Here is an 18223-nt window from a genome sequence, read left to right on the forward strand (position 1 = left end):
TCTGATGTATCTATGGAAAGTGCTAGAATAATAAAATCATAGCATTGAGGTCCTGGGAATAAGTTGACTTTAGAAAAGGTAAGTTCCCTGTTCATTCATGATTGGGAGGAAGGCTGAGATCGGAAGAATGCCAGGAGCATAAGGGAAGCACATGCCAAACATCTCAGCTTCTGTCATTAAGTAGGTGGTTCGCATGTAGGTGAAGCGGGGCAGTTGGAGCTGAAACAAGCACTATGAATTGTGCTCTGGAGTCAAGGAAACAAGAAGGTTAATTAGTTATTGACATTTGGGAAAAACAAAACCATAAGGTCAGAAAACAGATCGGTGATTACCAGGAGCTGGGCATGAAGAGCAGGGTGGACTACCAAGGAGCATGAGGACATTTTTGAAGGTATTATATCTTCATTGTTGCTATGTTTACATGACCATGTGCATTTCTCAGAACTCGCAGAACTGTACATTTAAAAAGGTGAATTTTACTGTATGTTACTGGACACTTGTGTGTTCTAGACATTGCACTAGGCACTGGGACATCCAAGGTTTCTGCCTTCATGGAACTTGCATTCTAGTGGAGAAGACAGAAAATCAACACATTGATGAAACAGACAGAATAATTAGAGATAATTGCCTCTTCAAGAAGCTGTCATTTGAGCAAAGGACTGAATAAAAATGATACTACAAGACCTTGAGGCAGGCATGAGCATGGGTCAGGTAACTGAAGGGTTACCAGAGCTCCTGGAGGGGAAGAGTAAGAGGGAAAGTGGTATGACATGAGTTTGGAGAGGCACGGGAAAGCATGTTTAATTTTATTCCAAGAGGCATAGGAAGTTCCTGGCTGTGACTCAGTCTGCTCACACTTTCAAGATCACTCTGGCTACTGTGCACACAATGTATTTGATAAGGGTCAGAGTGGAAGCAAGGACATGAGTTAAGGAGGCTTCTATAGCCTTTCAGGCAAAAGGTTAAAGTGATATGAACTAGGATGATAGTAGTAGAGCTAGAAGCCTGTACCATGATGTGTCAGGTGTGGGGAAGAAAGGACCACTCAAAGACCACTCCTAGTTTTAGGTCCTAGCAACTGGGCAGATTGGGGCACTATTTATCAATGTAGAAAAGACTGTTCAGGAATAGGTTTGGAGATGACAATCAAGAGCTTTGTTTTGGACAGCAATAAATTTGTGCCAGACATCAAATACAGAATAGCAACTAGGCACTGGGTTTTACAAAGCTTGGGGCTCTTTGTAAACATCTGGGCTGAAATGTACATCTGTGAGTTATAAACATGTAGTAATGTAAAGAAGCTGAAGAGCCTACATTCAAATGCTTAAGTCTAAGGTCTTGGTGCCTCCCCCAACAGCAGTCTGTTGGCTGCTTAGAAGCAGGAGCAGAGAATGTGGAGAGTGAAGGAGAGCAAGGATTCAGACATGGCACCATCGGAGACTAGCTACTTAAGAGTCCTGAAATTAGTGATCTTGTTTGGGAACAAAGGGGGTCATGTGCGGTAGGAGAGGGCTAAGGAACTGGGCAAAGTGGGTCACTCTGGCCAAGACCCTACTGAGGGCAGAGTGCAGGTTTGGCGGGTCAGGTTGACTGGCTGATAGAGAGGTTATGGTAAGAGAAATGGAGTGCTGAGTTCATCATCTCAGAGCTAGAGGGATGTCTTAGTGCCAGAGGTAATATACAGGAGAAATGAAAATTTCTAGAGAAAACTAATGAAAATGAAAGAAAAGAAAAAGAATGAAGAATAATCATGAAGTTGAGGAATTTGAAGACTGAGATACTAGCCACCAGTAATCCTAGTAATCCCTCTGCAGTCCGCCTTCTGAAGGGTAGGAGCAACCAATGCTGCCATTACCCCTTTGTAAATTGTTTTTAATTCCATTCTCCTGACTCTGTATGTGTTGAAGGTATGTAGTGGTACTCCATTCATGCATACCTTATACTCTGGAAGTGTGACTATATACAAAAAGAAACCTAAAGCATTTTCCCACTCCACTCCACCCCACCCCTTTAATTTTATGACAGGAAACAACTGGAAGAATGGCAGAAATCTAAGGGGAAAATCTATAAACGGCCTCCTATGGAACTTAAAACAAAAAGAAAAATAATAGAGGAAATGAATATTTCATTCTGGAAGAGTATGGAAAAAGAAGATGAAGAAAAGAAAGCACAACTTGAACTGTCCAATAAAATTAACAACACTCTGACAGAATGTCTGCAGTTCATTGAAAGGGTGAGTATAAGTAAGCTCCCAAAGCTTTGGCCCGCAGTCTTAGAGTTTTTAAACATTTTTCTTAAATACGGTGTAAGAGAGATAACCTCCGTCTAAGTAGAAATTCAGCTGCTCTTTTTATAAAGAAGAATAGCACTAATAATAATGGCATGCATTTAAACAATAGCTCTTGTATGCCGGGCACTGTTCTAACACTTTACTTATATTATCTCATACAATTATCATAATAACTATTACCATGCCCACTTTACAAATGAAACTGAGGCACAAAGAAACTAACCCAAGCAGTCTGCCTCTGGAGGGATCCAAAGGAGTTTTGCCTTTTTTCGCCATCAAGGTCAAAAAAGTAAATATTTGACATTTGGATATGAAGCTGAAGACAAAGTCAAGGTCATGTGTAAAATTAGATTATCCTAAAGACTGGGTGGCTATAAATGGCATTGAAATTGTATCTTGGATTCTGCAGATAAGGATAAAGGAGATGGTAAGCAAAGGGTATGATCCTCAGGAGATGCCTTGAAGGAAAATTATATTAATAAAAAATAATTGGATAGACATCTACACTAAGGTCCTTGCCTGAAGCAAACCCAATTCTGTGCTTTGGCTGGTGGTGTTGGACAGAAACATAAAAAGGAAACCTTCAGTTTAGGTCCACTCCAGGCAATTTTCTCACAAAATTCACTTAAACGTTAATTATTTCTCCTTTATGGAATTAAAGTTCCATTCTTTTGTTGTCCTTGCTCTTTCTTGTATTTTCATTGTATTAAAGAAAATGCATGAATACATTCTTATTATTAAAAACATTACTGGACGCCTGGGTGGCTCAGTCAGTTAAACGCCTGACTTTGGCTCAGGTCATGATCTCATGGTTTGTGAGTTCAAGCCCCGCATCTGGCTCTGTGCTGACAGCTCAGAGCCTGGAGCCTGCTATGAATTTTATGTCTCCCTCTCTCTCTGTTCATCCCCCTCTCACACTTTGTGTGTGTGTCTCTCTCTCAAAAATAATTAAACATGTCTTAAAAAATTAAATTAAATTAAAGAATAAAAACCTTTCAAACACTGTAGAAAATGACCAGTGTTCCCCACTGACCATGCCCGCACACACACCAACAGGGACACACACACAGTTAGGCATCCCAGGCTTCTCCCAAAAGATGCCCACTATTGCCAGTTATCCATCCGGACAGCTTTTATGTATGTACATACCATGTAGATACATAGAGAAATGAAGTATATAGTGTTGTGAGTTGCAATTATTTTATTCCAGATTTTTACGTATGTTCTTTGGTTGTCTTTTCTTGTGTTTTCCTAATATTAGTATCATGTTGGCTTTGCCAAATAGTTGGGTATTTTCCTTTTTTCCTGTACTCTAAAAATAGTTTATACAACATGAGAGTTACTTTTTTCTTTGAAGGTGTGGTGGGTTATCTGGACTATGGGATAATTTGGGGTATATCTTTTCCATTTTTTCTGTGATCATTGATCTATTTAGGTTTTGTATTTCTTGAGCTAATTCTAGTAATTTAATGCCTTTTATTTAAAGATTTCTTTATTAATCTTTTTAAAAGGTCATCTTGGGGTTTTATTGATTTTTTTTTTCTCTTGCATCAATGTCTGCACCTATTTTTATGTTTACTGGTTTTTATTAGCCTTTTTAGTTGAAGGCTGAAATCATTTATGTCAGTCTTCCTTATTTTCTTAAAAATACATTTAATGCTATAAATTTGGGGCACCTGGGTGGCTCAGTCAGTTAAGCATCAGACTTTGCCTCAGGTCATGATCTCGTAGTCCATGAATTCGAGCCCCAAATTGGGCTCTGTGCCGACAGCTCAGAGCCTGGAGCCTACTTCAGATTCTGTGTCTCCATCTGCCCCTCTCTCTGCCCCTCCCCCCACAGACATTCTATCTCTCTCTCTCAAAAATAAACATTTAAAAACAAATTTTTTTAAGCTACAAATTTGCCTCTGAATTTAGCTTTGGTCATATCCTTTATGTTTGACTAGGTCTTGTTCTGTATTAGTCAGAGTCAAGTCAGAAAAACAGAAACTGCACCAGGTATCTTAATAGAAAGAATGTAATGTAAAGGTTGGTTTCACAGTGTCTTATGTGAGTTCCCTAGAAGCAAATCTAAGAGGAGAATTTGTGTGAAAGTAATTTATTAGGAAGAGGATCCCAGGGAAAACTGGGAGGGGAGTGGGGATGTGGGGCTAGGAAGGGCAGGAGGCCAAGTAGGATGTGGTATCAAGCAAAATCCAATGACTATAACTGGCAAAATCCCACAGGGGAGCTCTGGAGACTATGGACCAGACCTCTCAGAGTCATCCTGATCAGGGGCAAAGAAGCTATAGTAGTAATACCTCCATGGTCATTGACTAATGGGGGGAGCGGGCGGGGAAGGGGCGGACAAAAATTCCCAGGCACTTTGACTCTCTGGACACATACAAAGAGGAGCAGATGCTGGCTGTTGGACTTGAAAGCACTTTCTGAGCCTGTGTGCACAAAAATGGTAAAGGGACCATCAGGAGAGGTATGGGTACTACACACAGGGCTGACTGCAAAAGAGAACCTGAGGTAACAGTGGCAATAACTTCAGGAAGCAGCTAGCACCCACTGGATCTAGGGGAACAAAGAGAGGTTGAGGGTGTCCAAACCTAGAAGTTAGGAGAGACAAACTCCAACTCTCAAGGAGGGCATACTACCCAGCAGATGTTGGGACCACAGGAACTGGAGGAGGCGCCCAGCAGGGCTGGATCTCAGACCTTGAGGAAAGGATGCTACCCAATTGGTGCTCTTGCCTCTGAAAGAGCGCAGTGAGGCAGGATCTGTAAATGCCAGAAAAAAATGGTTGAGGCTAGAATCAACTATTGCTGCCAGAGTGAAGGACCATTGCTGGGGTGACGAAAGCAAATGGGAAAGAGGAAGTCCCTCTCTTCTCCATCCCCGCCATCTCCCTCTAGCCCCACATACTGGCAGAGTCCAGCATAGAGCTGCTGTGAAAACAGTGATTTACAGAATTCCAGCCCCAGTGTCACAGCAGAGGATACAAGGTGGGTTTGGAGCTAGGAGACCATAGCTTAATAATTGACATAAGTTCTCATTGTTGTTCATTTCTAAATAGTTTGAGGTTTCCATTTTGAGTTGTTGAACCCAAAAGTTATCTTAGAAGAACATCTTTTAACTTCCAGATAGAGTTTTGTTTTGTTTTGCTTTGTTTTTTCCTGTCTTTCTTCCAGCTTTTAATTATACTGCATTGTGAATGTAGCCTGTATGTGTTCTGCTTGATAGAATATGTTGAAATTAATGTCTAATCAGTCTTGGTGAACATTCTATCTCTTAGATGGATATTGGAATTCCTGAGTAATAGATGTATCCTCCAGAACTCTTTTAAATTTTCTTTCATACTCTTCATTTCTTTGTTCTGTCTTAATTGATTCTGGGAGAATTCCACAGCCAAATTTTCAGCTGATTGATTTCCTCGTCAACTCCATTGAGGTTTATGCCTCTCTCGTGTAGTGTTGGTTTTCTCAAACACTGATGATTCTTGATTGTGAGGTTACCTTTGGGTCTCCCCCATCGCAGGAGGAGTAGGAGGTTCTGCTTGGCTGAGTGTGCCAAGACATGGTAGCTCCCCATATTCCTTCTGGTCCATGGCACCGCTCTGCTATGGGTACAGACCAGGAGACCAAATCAGTGAGGCAATTTTAAATTTACTTTTTGTGAGGGGCACCTGGGTGGCTCAGTCAGTTAAGCATTCAACTTCAGCTCAGGTCATGATCTTGCACTCCGTGAGTTCGAGCCCCACATTGGGCTCTGTGCTGACAGCTCAGAGCCTAGAGCCTGCTTCAGATTCTGTGTCTCCCTCTCTCTCTCTCTCTCTCTCTCTCTCTCTCTGCCTCTCTCCCACTTGTGCTCTGTCTCTCTCTCTCTCTCAAAAATAAATAAACATTAAAATATTTTTTTAAATATAAATAAATAGGGGCACCTGGGTGGCTCAGTCGGTTGAGCGTCCAACTTCGGCTCAGGTCATGGTCTCACGGTTTGTAAGTTCGAGTCCCGTGTTGGGCTCTGTGCTGACAGCTCAGAGCCTGGAGCCTGCTTCAGATTCTGTGTCCCCCTCTCTCTCCACCCCACCCCTGCTTGTGCTGTCTCTCTCTGCTTTCAAAAATGATTAAACATTTAAAAAAAAATTTTTAATATAAATCAATAAATAAAGTTACTTTTTGTGAGATTTAGCCCTTTTTATATACACCTGCATGGGTCCTCAACACACACACGTATATACACCCCTATGACCCTTGCTTACCTGTGCCATTCTTCATAGTTCCATTAGAGATATATGGAAATTATTATGCATATATGAGAAGTATATGAATGTTGATTAGAGTTTCTTTTGGTTTTGGGTTTGGTTTTGCATAAAAATGTAAAGATATTCCTTACCTTCAGCTCTGATAAACATTTTCCTATTTGGTCTCATGTAACTCTTAAAACTTAATGACTAGTGTCAAAATGCATTGAAATATACTGTTTAAATGGATGCCTCTTATTATACATAAATTATACCGTAGTAAAATTGAAATTTTTTAAAATTAAGAAAAAATGATCAGACTGATTTCTGCCAAACTTCTCTGATAAATATTAGATGTGAGAATAACAGCAAGATGGTAATAATTACCTCTGGCTTTTTTTTTTACAGGGTATACTTTCTAATGAAGTATTTACCATATTGTCCAGTATTCCTGAGGCCAAAAAATTTGCTAAATTCTGGATCTGCAAAGCAAAGTTATTGGCCAGTAAAGGTACCTTTGATGTCATTGGGCTGTATGAAGAGGCCATTCGAAATGGGGCAACAGTGAGTATCTGTCTCGGGTGGGTGATTTCCTGAAAATTCTCTCGTGTGAGTTCTCTGTTGTTTGCAATATGGCAGTTATACAACGCCATGTGAAACTTCTAATTCACATCATAAAGTTATGCACAGAATATGAAACACAGCATGTCCTTTATGTACATTTAATTAAAATTTTATTTGGTAGAAAATAGTGTTACATGTAAACCAACAGAATCTCTGTTCTTGTCAAGTGATTGTGTCTCACTTTACACTCACTGTAGAAATATGCACTTATGGAAAGTTATAACATCGATATGCAGTGCTTACAAAGTCATACCTCAGCATGAAGAACCAAAAAATACCTTAAGCCCACTACATCAATATTCACATGGCAACAATTCAGAGCCAGTGCCTGAAAAATAAATTTAATTCTAAAACCTAGTAAAACCATCATTTCTCTATAACTTTTTTTTAAACAAAGACTGCATCCAGCAGTTTTATAACTCTTTTCACTTAAATGTCACTTACCAGCGTCATTTTATATTTCTCTGTACCTCTTCCCATGAGAGTTCAAAGTCAGAGTTGTACATGCACATAAATAGTCAAAAGAGTTCAATAAGGTTCTTTCCCTGAGGGCTCTGTGCCCCTCCTCTCCCATTTCCCACCTCCTGGAGCAAACTGGTTATTTTCATATTTACCTTGAATAGTTTCACATAGTGTGCTTGTTTTTCTGTTTCTTGATTTTTCAGTTTTAGACATGACTTGTAGACTTCCAGCTGTGCAGGATGAGGATTTCACCCCCTTTCTCACACACGCCTGCATGGATCCCCAAGAGACACATGCCTGCAGACTTTTGCCATCCTCCATATTTCCATTAGAGTCCTATGGAAATCCTGGTTACTAGTGTTATGAATAATCCTGTGTTTACACTGTTATGAATATATAAGAAATACATGACTGCTCTGAGCCATGTGGTGTATACTATGATTATTTTGCCTTTCATGCACAACTTTCTACTTTTCCTGAAGTTAATTTTTTTTTTTAATGTTTATTTTTGAGAGAGGGAGAGACAGAGTATGAGTGGGAGAAGGGCAGGGAGAGAGAGAGGGAGACACAGAATCTGAAACAGGCTCCAGACCCTGAGCTGTCAGCACAGAGCCCAACACGGGGCTTGAACTCACAAACTGCGAGATCATGACCTGAGCCGAAGACAGACACTCAACCAACTAAGCCACCCAGGCGCCCCCTTTTTTTTTTTTTAATTTTTTTAATGTTTATTTCTGAAGTTAATTATTGTCTTGTTTTCCCCTTGCTTTCCTGAGTATTTATTACTATAAAATTAATTCCCAAACTCATTTCTAATTGTCTAAATTTCTCACTACTTTCAAAACATCAGATATCCTATCGATTTCTTTTTCGAGACCCTTCTCCCAGGCCCTTCTGACATGTTCCAAGCTCATCAGGTTTCTCTTTAACCTGTCTCTGCTGCCTGTCATCCTGGGACCTTTCACCATTATCCTCAGATTCTCTTCTCTTCCTACATTGTCTGTTTTTCCTCTCTATCTTTTATTATTGTTGTTGGTTGTGATAGTGGTGGCCTTATTTTGTTTTGTTCTCTATTCATTAAAAGCTTTATTCAGGGGCGCCTGGGTGGCGCAGTCGGTTAAGCGTCTGACTTCAGCCAGGTCACGATCTGGCGGTCCGTGAGTTCGAGCCCCGCGTGGGGCTCTGGGCTGATGGCTCAGAGCCTGGAGCCTGTTTCCGATTCTGTGTCTCCCTCTCTCTCTGACCCTCCCCCGTTCATGCTCTGTCTCTCTCTGTCCCAAAAATAAATAAACGTTGAAAAAAAAAATTTTTTTTAAATAAAAAAAAAAAAAAAGCTTTATTCAGATGTCAGTAAAACTGGGCTGTTTACCAAGAGGTGGGTTTGAAAAAGCTTAGTAAAAGCTCTAGACAGGGGCACCTGGGTGGCTTAGTTGGTTAAGCAAGTTAAACATCCAACTCTTGATTTCAGCTCAGGTCATGATCTCATGGTCGTGAGACTGAGCCCTGAGTTAGGCTCTGCACTGATCATGGAGCCTGCTTAAGATTCTCTCTGTCCCTCTCTCTCTGCCCCTCTCCCACTCTTGCTTTTTTTTTTTCTCTCTCAATAAGTAAATAAATAAACATTTAAAAAAAAGTTCTAGACACATGGATGAGGTTTTACCATAAGGTGATCTGGCTGAGTAGATTGGTTGAAGAACCCTCAATATCAGCGTCTTCAGGTCTTTCCTCTAAAACTGGTCATATTCTCCGGCACCTGGCTGGTTCAGTCATTAAGATCCAACTCGATTTCAGCTCAGGTCATGATCTCATGGCCATGAGATCGAGCCCTGAGTTAGGCTCTGCACTGAGCATGGAGCCTGCTTAAGATTCTCTCTGTCCCTCTTTCTCTCTCTCTCTCTCTCTCTCTGTCCCTCCCCTGCTCACGCTTTTTTTTCCCTCTCTCTCAAATAAATAAATAAACATTTTTTAAAAAGTTCTGAAAACATGGATGAGGTTTTACCATAGGGTGATCTGGCTGAGCAGATTGGTTAAAGAACCCTCAATATCAGTGTCTTCAGGTCTTTCCTCTAAAATTGGTCATATTCTTGGGCACCTGGGTGGCTCAGTCAGTTAAGCATCTGACTCTTGATTTCAGCTCAAGTCATGATCTTAGGGTCATGAAATCAAGCCCCTCATCAGACTCCACACTGGGTGTGGAGCCTACTTAAGATTCTGTCTCTTTCCCTTTCTCTCTTAAAAAATAGATGGATGGATAGATGATAGATAGATAGATAAAACTGATCATATTCTCTAAAGAAGGATCTTCCAATCTCTTCCTGGGAGCTGGAAACCAGGCTACCGGTGTTGTGAGGGAGAAGAGATCTGGGAGTCTCAACCTTCAGCATGGAAACTTTCATTTATCCCTGTTTTTCAGTCTCAGTCATGCATGATATTCCGCAGAGACTTGGAAAATACATCCCCAGTTTTCTGTTAGGATAAAGAGTTGGAGGTCTGACTGCTGGACAGATGCTCAAGAGTCCTCTTGATTTGGACCTGACCATTCATTCCTGAGCCTTTAAAGGCCCTGGGGTTGAATCATGTTGTTTCTCAGCTACATTGCCAGTTTAGGATCTGGCTCTTTCAAGTTGGTTAAGTTGGTTATCTCTTCCTTCTATTTTCTAGCTTCCAAATCTTGTTGCCATTTCTATTCTTTGCCGTCATTGCTTCCTTTAATCCCATTACCAGTTCAGTAGAGTTTCAACAGGGATTAGAAATAAAAATATATTCAGGGACACCTGGGTGACTCAGTCCCTTAAGTGTCTGACTTCGGCTCAGGTCATGATCTCACAGTTTGTGAGTTGGAACCCCTCGTCGGTCTCTCTGCTGTCAGCACAGAGCCTGCTTTGGATGCTCTGTCCCCCTCTCCCTGTCCCTCCCCACCTCTCTCTCGCGCATGCACACTCTCTCTCTTTCAAAAATAAATAAACATTTAAGAAATAAATGTATATTCAGTCTATCATTTTTAACTGGAAGCCTGTAAAAATGTAAAATACAATTGATAAATTTTTTATATAATTTAGACTTTTTGCAATATGTTCTGTACATTTATTCCCATTCCCTTAAGCTTAAAGCACATTAGACTTTATGAAAATTGTATAAATAGCTTTGCTTTTATGCTCTATTGTTAGTTGATATCTATTATTTATTTGATACAGAATCCCAGATCAGAAAGACCAATGTTCAAATAGAATATTCCTATGAGAAACAACAGTTCATTTATGATGTTATGGCTCATGGCATGGTTTACATACTTTGAAAAAGGAAGGCTATCTCAGATAATTTTACCAGAAAATTACTTTTCTGGAATGGTTTTTTCCTAATGTTATGTTTTTTATGCTATGTTTAATATTATGTTTTAGATGTTATATTTAATGTTATGTTTTTTATGTTATGTTACTAAATAAGAGAAGAAAGAAAGGAAATGCTGGAGAAAATTTCCCAAAATGCTAACTAACAGCTATATTTGGGTGATGGGATTATGGGTGATTTCCCTTTTTAAGTTTGACTATTGTTCAATTTTTCTGTAATGAGGTATATGCCTTTTATGATTAAAAACAAAAATTCAGGGGGCGCCTGGATGGCTCAATCGGTTGAGCATCCGGCTTCGGCTCAGGTCATGATCTCACAGTTTGTGAGTTCGAGCCCCACGTCGGGCTCTGTGCAGACAGCTCGGAGCCTGGAGCCTGTTTCGGATTCTGTGTCTCCCTCTCTCTCTGCTCCTTCTCCCGCTCGTGTTCTCTGTCTCTCTCTCTCTGTCTCTCTCTCTCAAAAATAAACATTAAAAAAAAATTTAAAAAAAAAATTCAGTTAAGAGAACACTAAAAACGCATGCTGCATTTTCTGTATAGCTAACTTTACATCTTTGGGCCAGAATCTTTATGTGGGAACGCATCTTTAGTGGGATTATATGAGACAATAAGAAAATTAATTAATTTAGAGAAATGTCATTATAGACAACTTTCCATAAGCACATCTCTTCTTTAAAGTCAAGCATGCTAGCATTTAACCAACATTTTCTTTGTTCCTTCATTTTTCACCTAAAGCTATAAATCTGAAATTTTTTAAATATTATTTATTGTTAGACAAGAGATTAAAAAAGGAAACATTTTTATTATAAAAATAAGTTCATTTGATGTTAAGCAAAGTTGCTTGGATCATTTTCCCCATGCAAGTTTTTAATACCGTTTATGTATTTTCTTCCTTCCAGCCAATACAAGAGTTGCGTGAAGTTGTTCTTAATATTTTGCAAGACACAAACAGAACCACAGAAGGTATTGGTATTTTTTGCATTTAAATGCACTCCGTCCAGCCACTCATGCAAAAGTCATTGAGGAACACATAGAGAAAAAAGAAATGAATTAAAAGTCCCCTGAAATGCCTCTCACTTCTTGGTTTCCATGGCCTAGTTTTTTCAGCCATCATCATCGGCTGATCTATTTCTATTATTACAAGTAAATGTACTGCTCAACACCAAACAAAGGTTGTTTTCACAAGAGCAGCCTAGAGGAGGGTGTCTTGCTTCCCTGGATTTCTAGGTGGGAGAAGACGAGCGGCTCTTTCTCAGACAAGACTGAGGCAGAAGGGAGAGATGCCTCGGAGTGAGTTCCATGTTTCGTCATAACAACCCCCCAGCACTTACACACCCAAATTCACATTATCACCTGTAACAATGGCCAGAGCAGGCATCTTTTTACTTAGTTAACCACTGGTCAGAACATTCAGAGAACTCTTCTATGAAAAATACTGTGCCAAATACAGTGAGTGGCCCACTATAATTGCTTACGTTTGTTATATGAGTAGAAACAAAAAACAAGCTACCTTGAGAAAATAAAATAGATTATTTTTATGATCTTGGAAGGTGACCAAATATTTTTCCTTTAAGACAGATTGAACTTTGAGAAACAATCAAGTCATGTGGAATGATAGCTAACTAACCCATTACTTTGGGGATTAAGGTCTGAGTAATAGTATCTCATCCCAGGGTAGGAGGGGATGTTAACCCTAGTGAGTCAAGAAAATTGACCCAAGATATGGTATAAGGGTAAAAGGCCAATGATTATCCCTAAGGGAACTTCTCTCAAGAGAGAATAAGAGACGGGGGGGGGGGGGGGGGGGGGGGTATGTGTTCAGAATGTTGAAAAGGTATCAAGGATCCATCTCAAGTGGCCAGAAGGCCCAAAGACTGCCTGGAGGGCAGGTTAGAAAGATGGCCTGATGTAGCAGGGCATTGCTAGAGGGCTGAGCAGGAAAAACTAGTTCTATGTCCCATTTCAAATCAGTTCCTCTTTATTTTAATTGAGAAATCATTGTATATATTGATTTGTCATTTTATTGACTTTTAGTTTCAGTATTAACTTGCTAAACCTCACTTTCCTTCTTGACCTTGCATACACAGGAGTTACCTCTGACTCTTCAGTTGCTGAGATGAATATAACGTCAATAGAAGAGCTGGCCAATAAAACGGAATCTGAAAAGTCTTGTCTTTCTCTAAAAGAGAGAGAACAGGTTACAGGAACACCCCAAATAACCAAGGCAGAGCAGGATAACCATCCTGGTATCAAATTACAGGTGGCCCCCATCCCTCGGTAAGCTGACTCTACAGCGGGCTTTGTGTCCACGGGCCTAGTTCAAGCCCTGTTCTCAGTTTGACTTGCACAGACCCAGAGTACCAGCCGTCTTTGGAGACCCTCTGCCTCATGTGAGGACCAGGCGGTCTAAGCCATCTTTGGCATTAAGGGAAGGAGCTGAGGAGGGGAGGGGCCACTGACAGGAAGATCTGTGTGCTTTCTGTGCACACACACCATCCCCCTCACACTCTCCCAGGGAGACCTGACCTGCCCTGAGGAAGGTGCTGCAGGAGTCTGGAGACTGTTGGAATGGATTCCCCCCTCCCTCCTGGATCCCGTCCTACCTCTTCACCCTCATCTGTCCTGCACTTACAGATCCGACGTCCCTTTCCTCCCAGCCCCACGGGGAGGGGACACCGAGTGCCAAGCAGGGGCAACCTCCCTAGCTGTGGGAGAGAAGGGACAGCAAATCCCCTGTAAGAACAGGGAGCGCAGTCGAGGACGTACTAGACAGAAGTTGCTCATTTTATTGAGAGTGTGTAAGTTTAAGTTTAAGGTAGAATCCATAGGAACTGTGTCAGGGTACGAATGTCATTTTCTAAAACATTAATATAACATCAGTCTCTGTTCATGATCTTAAAAGCGAATCCCAAACAAAAGTACCAGGACCACACAGTTCTGCGTTGTCGGTCCCTGCCGGCCTCTCTCGGCCCCGGCATTACACTTGGCTCATGGACAGATGGAGGCAAGCAGTTGATCTGAAAACCACCTTTTGCTGAATCTGGAATTTATTAGGAGAGTTTTTAGCAGACTGATAGGCTAGTTTTGCTTAGGCTGACATCATCGGTGGGTCTGTGAGGTGTAGACCAGATTTGCTGCGCAGAAAGCTCTCTGCAACCTAGCCTCTGGGCTCCTTTTTATGGGAATGCATTAAAGCTTACGAGGAAGGTGCCCAATTTGTTCCAGTTTCAAATCGTGGTTTCGTCCACCATCTTAAAAGGTGTTTTTTGAATAATTTTGTCAGAGCTAGAAAGAATCTTAGAATTCACTAGTCCAACCCCATTTGGTGTAAGGCCCAATTTCCTCAAAACCTGTCAACTCTTTGAAAGTTTGTGGGATAAACAAACACCAACTGCCACGTATTTGACTTCAAGTAAAAACCACACTTAACAGTTCGTTCAGGAAATCCTTATGCTTCTACTCTCCAGGAGCAGACGGACACCACCCCGTTCATTCTGACAATCAGGGAAAAGCCATCTTGGTACGAGAGCTGCTGTACACATCCTCTTACATCAGCTTTCATTGAAATGTCTACCGTGCCTTATCAGGGAATAAGAAAAAAATTAAGAATGATAAGTAGAACTCCAAAAGACATAATAAGACTTGGAATGCACCTCTTTCTGTCTCACAGGATAAGTGGAATAGCAGAAGTGCATGACATGAAGCTGATCACTCCTGTGCGCCGGTCGGCGAGGATTGAGCGAGCGGTGTCCCGCTACCCGGAAATGCTGCAGGAACACGATTTGGTGGTGGCTTCTCTTAACGAGCTGTTAGAAGTGGAAGAAACAGAGTGTTTTATATTCCGTAAAAATGAGGCTTTGCCTGTCACATTAGGGTTTAAAATCCTTGAGTCATAATTTCTTAATGCCTTAAAAAAAAAAAAAAAAAAAAAAAAAAGATGTTTCAGATCCTCCATGAAAGAAGAAACAACCCTTCTCTGGGTGACCTGGAAAAAACTGTATAACAGACAGGCAGATTATGGGCTCTCAGAATTTAATAATTCGCCGGGCTTACTCTCCAATTTAATATCCCCATGGGACTGTTTGTTTTACTGCTCTAAGACTATAGTTTGCCACAGTTTTCTAGCATAAACTTTAAACTATTTAATATTAATTTACCCCCCAAGTATGGTAAAATTTTTCACTTTTTTGAGCTACTTTACTCTCAACTTAGTTCTTTTGTATGTCAGAAGGTTGGTGCCACAGTATGATAGATTTTCCTTCCTGCAGCCGCCTTAGCAGAGGGAGAGACCTCCCAGGCCTGGTGAGCTGAGCTGAGATGCTCACCTTCCGACTGGAGGCCCTCATTCTGGAGCTGGTGCTTAGTTGTGCCTTCGCTCAGAGATCTTAAATGACTTTCATGTGCGACTTTGATTTTGGTCACATGGTCCCTGTAGGTGAAGGGCAGTTCCTGAGCTTGCCAGGGCTCCTCCGGTGAAACACAACTCTGAACTGGGGGCGTTACCTAGCTGTTTATATTCTAATCTCATTTTGCATTTGTTATTCAGAAATGCTTCAAATAAAGACAAGGAGGGGGGAGGGGGAGGGACACTTGTTTCTTCAATTCTTCGTTCTGCTAAGGGACACCTGGCCTGAGCAGACTGTACGAGCCCCAAGAGACTATTCTAGGCTGCCTGTCCTTCCTCCTGGGCAACTGTTCTTGGGAAGGTAAAATCAGAATCATTATTTAAATATAATGTATAGAAAAACCTAGCCAACATACTTTGAATTTTTTAATTTTAGCTTTCTCAATATTTAAGTATTATCTAAAACAAAAAATAAATTTTGTTCATTCCTGCTTATTCATTTATTTTCTTTATTATAAAAAAAGTGATGATGGCTTGGCCTAGAGAACTAGGGCTTTGTCCAGGGAAACACTGATAGACTATCTCAAGAGGCCTCATAGGGAACATTCATTACCATGGAGAACTCACCTTGATCAAGAGTCTGACCATCAGCCTCACCCAAGAACTAGATTTTATCACAATGAGGGAAGCACCATCTCTCTAGGTCAGGTTTATAATAACAGGGTTTATAAAACCATAAAGTTAATACACTAAGTTTCAATACGAATAGATGGTCACCACCACCACGATGCAGGAGTCCAAACAGCCAGCCCTTTCCTTCCCTTTGGATGGACTCACTTTACCTGCAAAGCCCAATAGTGCCCAGGATGCTGCTTAGAGATCACAAAACGTGAAAGCCAGCTTCAATTAGGTTTCTGTCGGTTGCTAGGGAAAAAGTCCTACACACAAACAATAGTGTAGGACTCTGATTTGGTGCTTCCTCTGGCCATGTTCTGTGCATCTTATCTCACTACATCTTCATAATGGCCTTATGACATAGGTATGGGGACAGTAGTCAGACAGTCAGTGACGGGGCTGAAGTTTCAAACTCAAGGTTGTCTGGCGCCAAGTCCAGAGCTTTTGATCCCTGCCTCTACTTGAAGTACGGAAATGAGGACTCGGATGGTGATGAGGAAAGAGCACTTCTTGAACTGTTCCCATTTACTAAACAGGAATCACTGTGACAGCCAAAGTACTGTCATTTGTTCTACAAATGAGGTGACTCGATCACATTTTTTACCACCAGGCCACTGACCCCGGGATGATGCTTCCAGCCCTTTCATTTCTGACTGCTCAGGGCTGGGTGTCGGAATTAGGGGATGGATTCAGAGTCTGTAACTAGTCCCAGAGGGAAACTTCTCTCTGATGTCAGCAGTCCAAGTGAAGCTGTCCAGTGTTTGGTGCCAGGCCCAGGCCACATCTGCCTCATGGCTCTGCCAGCCCCGGCCTGCAGCCTCATCCATATGGCCTGGGATAGCTGGAATTTCACATTCCAGCCAGAGGGACCGGCGAAGAGAGGAGCTGGAAGACACGCCCCTCTCCTTTTAAGGTTACAACCTGGAAGCTGGACACGTTATTTCTACTTAGGATGGCAGGGCCATTGGGCACATGCACTTATCTTCAAAGAAGGCTGGGAAATTTACTTTGGATGGCCACATGCCCAGCTAAAAATTCTTCCAGAAATGGGGTATGACTATCACTATCTATGGTATTCTTAGGAATAATGGAGTACATCCCCAGCTACAATGTAGGTAAATGATATAGAGGTAACATCAGACTTAAAAAACAGAACTTCAGGCGCCTGGGTGGCTCAGTCGGTTGAGCACCTGACTCTTGATTTCAGCTCAGGTCATGATCTCACAGTTCACGGGATCGAGTCCAACATCAGGCTCTGCACTGACAGCACTGAATCTGCTTGGGATTCTCTCTCTCCCTTCCTCTTTGCCCCTCCCCCACTCATATTCTCTCTCCCTCTCTCTCTCTCTCCCTTTCTCTCTCTCAAATAAATAAACTTAAAAAAAAAAAAAAAAAAAAAACTTCATTAAATGAACAGCTCCCAGATAGAAGTACCCTTCCATGCCCCAGCTGGGTTCCTAAGAGTTTAGAAGGGTTCTAATCCACGGTTTTCTAGCCTTTTCCCATGTCCTCTTACCTCACAATCCATCTTTTGCCCTGCCCTTTCCCCTGCAATGTAATAATAAAGCAGGTGATGTCATTCACTTGGTAAAACTACAGGACACTGTAGATGCCAGAGAAGCAGCAACGAGCCAAATGAGCTGACCACGGAGCCAAGAGTCCAGGAGGGACACAAGTGTGAAAGGGTCTGATCCAGTCAGAGAGGTGGGGAGACCCTTGGAGAGCTGAGGGAAAGAGCAGGTTTAAGGAGAAGAGTCAGGGGATGCTTCAGGCAGAAGGAAAAACGTGCGAAAGGCCCTCTGGCCACCTCTTTCCCCTCCCCCTCCCTCACTCTCTTCCTCAGACCCTTCTCGTTCTTCTGCGGGCTGTTCATCCCCCAGCCCTCTCTGCATTCTCGCTAGCCTAGAAGGGAATTCCAAGGGCCAATTTTTGTAGTATTGGTTACCATGCCATATTTCAGCATCTTTCCAGAAAAGTATGCGCCTAGGGTCTGAGCAATTTTCCTGACAAAACGCTACCCTCTAGCCCTTGAATAAGAATCTAGTGAAGACACAAGGCCAAGGACACCTGGTCTTTGCCTGGAGAAGCTGCCTTGCAGACTCAGGCCCACAAGTCAGCCCAGGAAGAAAAACAAAGGCCATAGCAATGTCAGACCCGGAAGCTTCTGAAACTCTCTGAGCACATGGCCTGTTGTCCCTTATGTATCCTCAGATATTCCAAATGTTTGCCTTGTTTCTCCACAGAAAGTGAAG

General features: G+C 41.7%; 1 protein-coding gene and 1 long non-coding RNA gene across 6 annotated transcripts in view; one reads left to right on the plus strand and one right to left on the minus strand.

Annotated features, from left to right (window-relative positions):
• CKAP2L (cytoskeleton associated protein 2 like) overlaps positions 1–14859 on the plus strand; it is a 30259-nt gene extending 15400 nt beyond the window's left edge. For all 4 annotated transcript variants that reach the window (XM_003984244.5, XM_045054554.1, XM_019827572.3 and 1 more), the window contains 5 exons: positions 2026–2233; positions 6927–7082; positions 11851–11914; positions 13039–13228; positions 14622–14859. In XM_003984244.5, coding sequence (XP_003984293.2) covers positions 2026–2233; positions 6927–7082; positions 11851–11914; positions 13039–13228; positions 14622–14847 — 844 coding nt within the window. In that variant the 3' untranslated portion in view covers positions 14848–14859. The remainder of the gene's footprint in view (positions 1–2025; positions 2234–6926; positions 7083–11850; positions 11915–13038; positions 13229–14621) is intronic.
• On the minus strand, positions 12907–17229 carry LOC111559845. 2 transcript variants are annotated; one of them, XR_006595736.1, is made up of 4 exons: positions 16139–17229; positions 14605–14757; positions 13555–13656; positions 12907–13130 (listed from the first exon to the last, which is right to left on the minus strand). It is a non-coding gene; the product is annotated as an uncharacterized LOC111559845 (long non-coding RNA). The 2 variants fall into 2 exon arrangements; XR_002741204.2 differs by lacking the exon at positions 13555–13656 and having other exon boundaries at positions 16139–17223.
• Between the last annotated feature and the right edge of the window lie 994 nt (positions 17230–18223).

The sequence above is a fragment of the Felis catus genome, chromosome A3 (genome assembly GCF_018350175.1).
Source record: "Felis catus isolate Fca126 chromosome A3, F.catus_Fca126_mat1.0, whole genome shotgun sequence".
Classification (NCBI taxonomy): domain Eukaryota; kingdom Metazoa; phylum Chordata; class Mammalia; order Carnivora; family Felidae; genus Felis; species Felis catus.